Here is a 9,335-nt window from a genome sequence, read left to right as displayed (position 1 = left end):
ACCAGTTAGTTTCTTTATTTTCCTTTTAATTTTTCTGAAGGATACACACCACATATCCCATGGGCAGTAAAGCGCATTCAATGTGTTTATAAGCCAAACAAGTCACTTTGTTTAAGCAAACACAAGTACGAAGTAAAATAAAACCACAAAATAATGAACTTCATGTTCATAGCATACAAAAGTCACCGCCTACTCAGTAGGTAACCGCAGCATTCCAACTCCCGAACATGGATAAATCTACATTTTCAGTTAAAAAAATAGACTTTTGAGAGTTCAGATTTTTGTTTTAAATTTTTTCTTCTTACATTCTGGAGAACCAAAGCTCAGCTCAGCCCTCTTCCTCATCGTGCTCTAAAGCCTCCCCTGAAACATCACTCCTACCCCCTTAAGGCTAGAGGTGAGCGTGTCCCCTCACGATTGCACATGTCCAGCCATCGGCAAGGTGTGTCACACAAAGGCACCAAGACGTGAAACTTTTGAAACCAAAGGGACGGGCAAAAAAAAAATTTTTTTTTCAAAAACAACAAAAAACCCAACCAAACAAACCGTATTTTGTCACATGTGAGAGTTACAGTCGAGCAGTATTTACAAAATTAACGGAACAACACTCTGACACATGCTCCAGTTAATACCTAGGACTGCTGCTTCAAAAAAAAAAAAAAGTTTCAAACCTAATGTCACAGCAGGATCATCACAAAATAGAGGATCACCATTGGTTTGCTTGGCTTTGCTCCCCCTCCCCCAAAGTGAGAATTTAACTCCAAATAGTACAATAGAGTATGCAAATTATCTTCACATCAAGAATACCCCAAGGAAAACAAAATCCATGGCACAGATGCTGTACAAAGATACAGGGCAGGGTTCTGAGGGCCCAGACCCATTTTTTTTTTTCAGCCAACTTGATGTTCTAGTGCTGAAGGGAGCAAGGGCCAGGCATGTGGTGGAGATGATGCTGAAATGGTTTATCCAATACCATGCAAATCAAGTCCTTTGGATAGAGGTGAAGAACTTGGACGTGGCTGTTTCAGGCAGCTGAAGTCAAAAGGACCGGGACTGGGGAGGGCAGGGACGCTAAGTGAAAGGGCTGGTGGCCAACGGGCCTTCTACTGACTAGAAGGACTTGGCTCTGAGATCTTCCATCTGACCTAAGAGGCAGCCCCTCTTGCGGGCCATTTCTTCCCTCCTGTCCTTTATTGTCTCTCGCGCTCCCCTCCCTTTGCTCTCTTTCATTCCCTTTAGCAAATTTCAATTGTCCTAGGAGAAAAGGTTGCTGTCATGTCTGAAAGACCCGTTGAGGTGCTGAAGGAGTTGCTGACCCCTGCAGACTGGAAGGTGCTGACCTGGGCAGGGAAAGCAGGTGGGACGGAGGCATAGGTGGTGGCCACCGAGGGCGATGGGAAGCCACTGTGTGCAGGAGACGGGTAGGTAGAGGAGCCCGGAGAGGAGTAAGAGGTGGGCACTGGGGATGGAAATGAGGTGGTGGCGGGGGATGGGTAGGAGGTAGCCACTGGGGATGGGTAGGAAGAGAGGGAAGAGGCAGCTGAGGAGGCCACGACACTTTTGTCTGCTTTCTTGTCCTTCTGTCTTAAGTGGATTTTGGTATGCCTCTTGCGTTCATCACTCCTGGCAAACTTTCTCCCACAAATGTCACAGGCAAAAGGCTTCTCGCCTGTGTGGGTGCGGATGTGGGTGGTAAGGTGGTCACTACGACTGAAATTACGCATGCAGATTCGACACTGGAAGGGCTTCTGGCCTGTATGGATGCGGATGTGGCGTGTAAGCTCATCCGAGCGAGAAAAGCGGCGATCGCAGGACTCAACAGGGCAAGCATACGGGCGTTCATGGGGGGGTGTCTTGCTGGGCCGGTTGGGGTACTTGCGCATGCGGCTGGGTTTGATGAGTTGGGACTGGTAGGTGTTATTAAGAGCCTTTAAGTCCTGGGAGCCCGACTGAGTGGCGAAGGCTTTGATAGTGGATAGTGGAGTGAGCGAAGGCTGCTGGGTACGGTTCTCCAGACCCTGGAAGGGCTTCTGGTCTGGGGTGCCCAGGCTCAGGTCTCCCTGTTGTTGTGGAAACAGATAGTCAGGGATCATGGGAACCTGGAAACCACCCTTGGTGGCAGGGTAGGCAGGAGGCGGGTACTGCAAGGCTGTGCCTGCAGAGCCAGGAAAGGCCTGGCTTTGGGGCTCAGGAAAAATGTCAGTGTTGGGAGTAGGAAAGGTGGGTGCAGCTGAGTAAATGGGACTGCTGTCGTTGGACGGCACGGCACAGCTCAGGGGTGGGCTCTGGGAGGCAGAGGAAGACGATGAAGCAGCTGGAGAAGGCGCTGAGGATGAAGAGGTTGGAGGGTTGGTCATGCTCACAAGGCCACTGACTAGGCTGAAAAGGGGTTCAGGCCACAAAGTGTTGCCACTGTTGGGTGCAGGCTCCAGGGAGAAGCGGCCAGTATAGGTGATGGGAGGCAACCGGGTAGTTTGGCTGGGATAACTTGTCTCCACCAGCGCCTTCTCGTTATTCAGAGCGATGTCAGAAAAGGACTCTGGCAGGAAAGAGAACAGAGAGGCCTGGTTACTGGAGAGCAATCACTGGACGATGAGAGCCGAAGCGGCCAGGCAAGAGGTCGCCCGGCTACCACTGACTCTCGATGTGGTTAATAATTGATAGCAGCAGATTGCAATGTTCCTGGACCTGCTCCAGTGGCAGAGCCCATTTCGACAGCTGACGCAAACAGAGAATCCCCCCTCTACTGCAGCTCTGAGAGCGCTCCGCAGCGAGGCTGCGCGGGTGAGGGAATCCCGCCAGCACCCTAGTGGCCACAGCTAATGCGCGCCCCTACCCTGGGCGGCGGGACATCCCTGGTGACAGATTTCAGCCCTTCCTTGGGAACAAGCTGCAAACAAGGCTCGCGACAACGCGCGCGCGCGGGGGAGGGGGCAACCCTGCTCATCAAAACAAACCCTCCCCCACTCCAGCCACCCACGCAACTTGAGTTCTCCATCCAAAACAAACGGTCTGCCCTCCGCGCACCCGCAAGGATGGAGGGTTGGGGGTGTCCCCAGACATCCCTCTAACACAAGTCCCTGGAGCTGTGTGGAATAGAGGGAAATCCCAATCCCGTCCCTAAGATCTAGATGCAGGTCCGTGCTGCAAAGGACTGGACGTTAGGGTAGTCACGAAGGGGGATTCAGCCTCGGCGCAGACCACCGCTTACCTGTGGTCAGGTGCTCGTAGGGTTGTTCGCTCGGCTCCCCTTGAGGATTGAAAGCGCTGCTGCCGCTGTTGCTGCCGCCCCCACCACCGCCCCCGCTGCTGCTGCTGCTGCTGCTGCTGCTGTTATTGCCGCCGCTGCCCTCTGGGGTTCCGGCAGCACCGAGGAACTGGGGAGCCCCGTTGCTCAGCAGCATCATCTCCTCCAGTTTGGGGTAGTTGTCCATGGTGGGTGAGTGAGGAAAGGAGCCGAACGGGTCAGAGATCTGCAGCGGAGACATCAATTGCATCTCGGCCTTGGCCGCTGCCATCCCGGACGTGCGAGCTGGAGAGCTGATGTTGGGTGGTGGGCGCAGCCCGGGGCCGAAGCTACTGAGGGCACACTCGCCGGATGTTGGCCGGGTTACATGCGGGGTGCAGGGGCACACTGCGGGGAGTGTAGGTGGGCCCCCAGGCTGGCGGTGGCCGCGGCCCGTGGTGGACGCAGGGCTGCCGCGGAGGCTGGGGCAGGGGCCGATCTTGCGGCGGCGGAAGCTGGCGGCGGCGGCGAATCGCGGCGGCGGCTCCCCAAGTTCTGCGCGCTGGGATCTCTCGCGACTCCCCGAATCGGCCTCTATTTCAAGGGTCTGAAACAGCACGGGCCCGCCTCCGCCGTGACGTACATGGCCATATATGGGAAGCAGGAAGCCCTAATATGGAAGGACCGACCGGGAGGACCCGGAGTGACGTGAAGACCTCCCATCCAAGAGCGGTGGGCGCTTCCACCCTGCGACCGGCTCCGGCACCCTGAGCGCTCAGGCTCCTGGAAAGCCTAGTATTGGAACAGCGGCAGTGGCCTCCCGGGCTAGGCTCCTGGAGTTCCCAGCTTGCCCCCGCCCCAACCCCCGTTCGCCCCTCCTCCCAGAGCCGGAAGCGGCAGGGCCATATTGGGCCACTCCATATAAGGCGCTGCCCAAATAAGGTCTGTTCCGGCGGGGGATCCTTCCTGCTCCTTATATGGTGTTTCCGGGTCGGCGCACCCACCCTCCCCCTCCTTGGTTCCCAACCCGGAGCCTGAACGCGCGCGGGAGTCGGGGACGCCCGCGTAGGGAGGGCGCCAGGCGCGTAGAGCTGAGCGCTCCGCGGCTCCGACGGCCCCCGGGTGCGAGCTGGGCTGGGGAAGCCCAGGCCCGGCGCGGGGGCGAGGGCGAGTCAGGCCGGGGTTCTACAGCCGTCATCCTGGGCTCGCCCGCCCACCTCGGGGACCGTGGGAGCGAGCCTGCGGAGAGGAGGAGCGGCTGGGCGGGCTGGGGCAGAGGCCGCCCAGGAGAGGCGGGGCCCTGACCCGAGCCTCTATTAATGACAGGGTCACTTTCCAGGTGTCACCGGGAAAACTGAGGCCAAGACTTTTGGCTACTAGTTCTTGGGACACTGCCTAGCGAGCAGTCGGGCGCATACTCGGCCACCAGTCAGTAGGTTGCGGGTGTTAGAGTCTGGGGCTCCCAGTGCGCCACCCAGAATCGAAAGACTATTCCCTCCGCCCTGCGGTTGAGGAACCCACCTTTGGGGACCTGGATTGCGGAACCCTGATTGCCCTAGGACAGTCCTGAGTCCCCGCCAGGCTCTGTTGGTTCTTGTGATGGTTGGGCACTTCCTGGCTTTCATCCAGTCCAGGGACTGGTCGGGCGGACCCTGCCCTGTCCTAAAGAGGGGGACTTTGCTTTGGCCAGTCTGGTGACCCCAGGCTTGCGATGCGGAGGGCGCGCTTACAGCTCGGTGCTGCCCTCTGGAGGTCTCGGGTTGTATTCCGGGGGCCCCAGGCGCGGCGGGCTCTTCCGTCGCCTCCACGTCCCCCCTCCCTTTCTGGGCTGGGCGCGGAGCCAGGCCAGGAGAGCCTTAGACGCAGTGAGGGAGAACTGAGCAGGCGCGGCGGCCTGGGCCTTCCCCGCAGTCCCGAGGGAACCGCCACTGCCAAGGCGCCCCGAATTCAGGGTAACACTTCCTTCACAGAGCCAGGCCAAGGGCAGGGAACGGAGCTGGGGTGGGGTGGGGTGATGGCGGAGCGATCCCGCTAGTCTCCCGGGACCCTGACGCAAGCAGTGAATGAAACCCTATCTCGGAAGCAACCCAAAGGGAGAAGGGATTCCAGGAAGGGAAGGCTCTTGTTTCCAACTTTGAATCCGAGGAAGGTGCTGTTATTTTAATTTAATTTTTTATTTAAAAAGTAAGCAAATAGTGCCCTGTGGAAGGAGAGTGAGAGACAGAAAAAGGAAGATCAGGGTCGTCAGAGTTAGCGGGGGTGGGGGGGTGGGGGAGGGGGGCTGGGAGGAAGATTTCTCTTGTGCTTCCCTCCCCCCCTCCACCACCCTTTTATTTAAAAAGGAGAAAAGAAAAAAGCTTAAAGGAATCCAGAAATGAACCAGGGTTCCCTTATATTTGAGTTCAGCATTCTAAGTTCTTTGAGTGTTACTAATTTAGGAGATATTAATGTGCCTTTCCATAGCCCCCTAGCCAGGACAGGCAGGGCCAGGTGCTTCCTGTGTGAGAATGCCCATTTGCCACTCTGGTGGATTCTCTACCAAACCTTCTGTGTCTCACCTACTGTACTTGACAACTAAGGCTACTGTCACCTGTTTTAATGAGGAAGGGTCCTTAGTTCAGATGGACATTTACAAAGCCTGTTACCTGTGACTACCAAATGCAGAGTTTGTGTTGCAGTTACTAAGCACTGACTAAACAAGGTGGGGGTATCGATACTTTTGCCCACCCAACCTCCACTCAGCCTTCAAGAAAACCCAAATGGGGCTGGGAAACTCAGCTGACAGCTTTGTGAACCATCCCTGTGTTGGTAATACCAATACTTAGGAAGTTCAGGTAAGAGGTTCAAGGCCATCCTTGGCCACTTAGCACTTTTGAAGGCAGCCTGGGCTATGTGAAATACCATCCTTTTTAAAAAGAGAAAAGGAAACAACAAACTCCAAAACAACAAAAAGGTTGGGGTTGGGGATTTAGCTCAGTGGTAGAGCGCTTGCCTAGCAAGCACAGGGCCCTGGGTTCAGTCCCCAGCTCCGAAAAAAAAAGTTGTGCAGAGAGAGACAGCAACCCAGCTCTAACACAAAAGACACTGTCCCTAACAGCCCATCCGTATCCCTTTAAAAAGAAAATCATTCTTTTCTGTGTATAAGAGTTTATGTGTATGCATGTGCCCATGGAGTCTAAAAGCAGGCATCAGATCTCCTGAATCTGTGCTTACAGAAGGTTGTGAGGCTTTCTGTGGTTGCTGGGAACCAAACCAGGGTCCTCTCTGCAGGGCAGCCTGTGCTCTTAACCACTAAGCCACCTGTCTCCCCAGCCCTAATCTGTATCCTACTCCGTTGCAGTAGAACATTTTTTCTTTTGCCTAGAGCAGAACATTTTCTTTCCTTTTTAAAATTTATTTATTTTATGAATATGAGTACACTGTAGCTGTCTTCAGACACACCAGAAAAGGGCATACAGATCCCATTACAGATGGTTGTGAGCCACCATGTGGTTGCTGGGAATTGAACTCAGGACCTCTGGAAGAGCAGATGGCTCTAACTGCTGAGCCATCTCTCCAGCTTGAGTAGAGCATTTTCAGCCTCGATGCACAGCGGAATCACCTGTCGCGATCTGGCCCAGAGAACTGTTACGGAGCAATAGACTCATGGACGCAAAAAAAGCAACTCAGTCAAGGGTCCTTGTCCTAGCCCTATATGCCTTTCTTAGACTCTGAAAGACCAGCACCATGCCTCCTCATTGGGGGTTGGTCTGGTGATGCTATGTATTCAACTGCTGAATTCTGTACCCCAAGATCTGGTTGCTCAAGAGGAGCCCGACCCCAGCTTTTGTCGTGCAAATCTTGCTCCCCAATTTAAAACTATTTGACAAAGTTGCTGATGGCCTTTACTGGGTAGAGTAAAGGTAGGCTGGGCTTCAGAGGTCGGGAGGTGTGAGGGGTCTGCAGGTAGGGAACACAGGTAAGAGGAGGGAGAAGCAGGGCGTGGCCGATGATGAGGATCCAGCACAGACAGGACCACTGATAGGCAAGTGACTTGGGGAATGCAGAATAGTTTAGGGGTAATTGCCCCGTAACTGCTAAAGTGGTTCAAATAAATCCATAGGTCTCTGTCTCAATTACTGGGGGCTGGCCAGGTCCTATTAAGAACTAATAGAGTTATTAATATCATATTCATACCCCTGTGCCAGGATGAAGAAGCTGCCCCATGAATCTAAGGCATCCATGAACTCAGTGCACAAAGTCCACTTGAGGTACCTGAGGTGTCTGCGTGCGTGCATCGTCTGTGTACCCAGCACCTGTTATTTTTTAATATTCCTCAGTTAGCAATTTCTTTCGAGGCGCTACCGTCACTCCTGATGTTGTGGGGAAGATAACCCCACCCTAAAACCTAAGTGTAGATCTGTAACCCAGGCCTGGCCATCCATATAGGACCCTCTGAGCTAGGAGCATTCTGTTTCCTGTAGTGACTACTTTGGGGTGGGCACATGACCCAAACCAAGTCAATAAAGACTACTTCTGGGACTTCCTCTTGAGCTCTTGAGAAAGTTCCAAAGCCACTGGAGCGTGATCCCGGTGTCTGCTTTGCTCTCAGGATTGGCGATTGAAGCCAGTGGAAGGAAATCAGAGAAGAGAGATTTTCATACCCAGAGTTGGCTTTGGGATTCAGTCTGGGCTCCTCATTTATGCAAGTCAGTGGCTCCGCTTCTCAGCCTTCCTGTTACTGGTGACACAAGAGATTCCGATTAGCACCCCCTTCTCAACCAAGTTCCACGCTTCTGTGAGGAGCTGCTGTGGTCAGGTCTATGGTGGAGGTTCCCCACCCCCTCTAAGGAGCTCACTGTTGGGTAGAAACGAGCCTGGATTGTTTTTTATAAGCAAATTAAGAACAAGAAGAAAGCAGTCCCTTAGCTGCCTATGGCGGTGGCGGCAGCAGTGGCAGCAGGGGAGTTACCAGGCCAAAGGTACTGAGAGGAGCTTAAACATGATTCTAGCACCTGGCACAATTCAGGTTACTAGCCTGGACTACTTAAGACTGTCTCAGAAAAGCAAAACAAGACTTTAAAAGGAGAAGGAGGGTCCAAGGAGTTAGGTCGACAGACAATGGGAAGATTGGAGGAGGAAGAACATGGAGGACTGCACTTTGCAGTGAGAGTGAGGGTCTTCTGGCCTCCACTGGCAGTTGGGTGGCCTGAAGGACCCACATCTAACCTGCTGGTGAAAATGACACTGGGGAATGAGAACACGGCCCGAGGTAGAGAGGCTGGCCACCACAAATACAGAAAGGTTTATTTTACCAAATAAATGTTTTTCTTTTTTCTCTTGTTTGTTTTTGTTTGTTTGTTTTTAGGAAGGGTCTCACGTATCATCAATGCTGGCTGAAAACTTGTGATCCTCCAGTCCCACACAGCCTTCTTAGTATTAGCTGAATCTACTCTTAAAAAAAACATTTGGGTGAGTATGCTGGTTCACATGGTTAGTCCCAGCATGGAGGAGACAGGTCTCTGAGTGTGAGCCCAGCCTGGTCTGCACACTGAGCTCCAGACCAGCCAGAGCAATGGTGGGGTAGTGAGAACCAACCCCCCTCTTTCTGTCTATCCCTCTCAAAATACTAATACTAATAATAATAGTAATAATAATAGTAATAGTAGTAATTAATAAGAAGCTGGGACAGAAAGAGCACCGTGAGTTGTGGGCCAGCCTGGGCTTCAGAATTCAGACTGTTTCAAACAAACAAAAACTCATTCTGCATAGAAGGTGGCTCAGGGCAGGGGGGCAATCCTCGGGAAGAGAGACAACCTAGCAAAGAGCTCAGGAGGAACAGGGGAAGGGACATGATTGGTCCAAAACCTCAAGCTAAGATATAGGCCAAGAATGCCCAGTGCTTAACTGCGCCCAGCCATCTGTCCACTGTAGTTCTTTGCTTGGCTTCATGGGTCATAGACAAAAAGGCCTATTTTTTTTTAAAGATTTATTTATTTATTATATGTAAGTACACTGTAGCTGTCTTCAGACACACCAGAAGAGGGCATCGGATCTCTTTACAGATGGTTGTGAGCCACCATGTGGTTGCTGGGAATTGAACTCATGACCTCTGGAAGAGCAGTCGGGG

General features: G+C 53.1%; 1 protein-coding gene across 1 annotated transcript; it reads right to left on the bottom strand.

The window, feature by feature from the left end:
- On the bottom strand, nucleotides 1–3,800 carry Egr1 (early growth response 1). Its single transcript, NM_012551.3, has 2 exons — nucleotides 3,212–3,800; nucleotides 1–2,539 (listed from the first exon to the last, which is right to left on the bottom strand). Exons 1-2 carry the CDS (start codon nucleotides 3,516–3,518, stop codon nucleotides 1,236–1,238), a joined length of 1,611 nt encoding a protein of 536 aa, NP_036683.2. The 5' UTR covers nucleotides 3,519–3,800; the 3' UTR covers nucleotides 1–1,235.
- Between the last annotated feature and the right edge of the window lie 5,535 nt (nucleotides 3,801–9,335).

Source organism: Rattus norvegicus, chromosome 18 (assembly GCF_021556685.1).
Source record: "Rattus norvegicus strain SHRSP/BbbUtx chromosome 18, alternate assembly SHRSP_T2T, whole genome shotgun sequence".
Taxonomy (NCBI): domain Eukaryota; kingdom Metazoa; phylum Chordata; class Mammalia; order Rodentia; family Muridae; genus Rattus; species Rattus norvegicus.
Note: the sequence above shows the minus strand (reverse complement) of the source record. Positions and strands in the feature narration are given on the sequence as shown.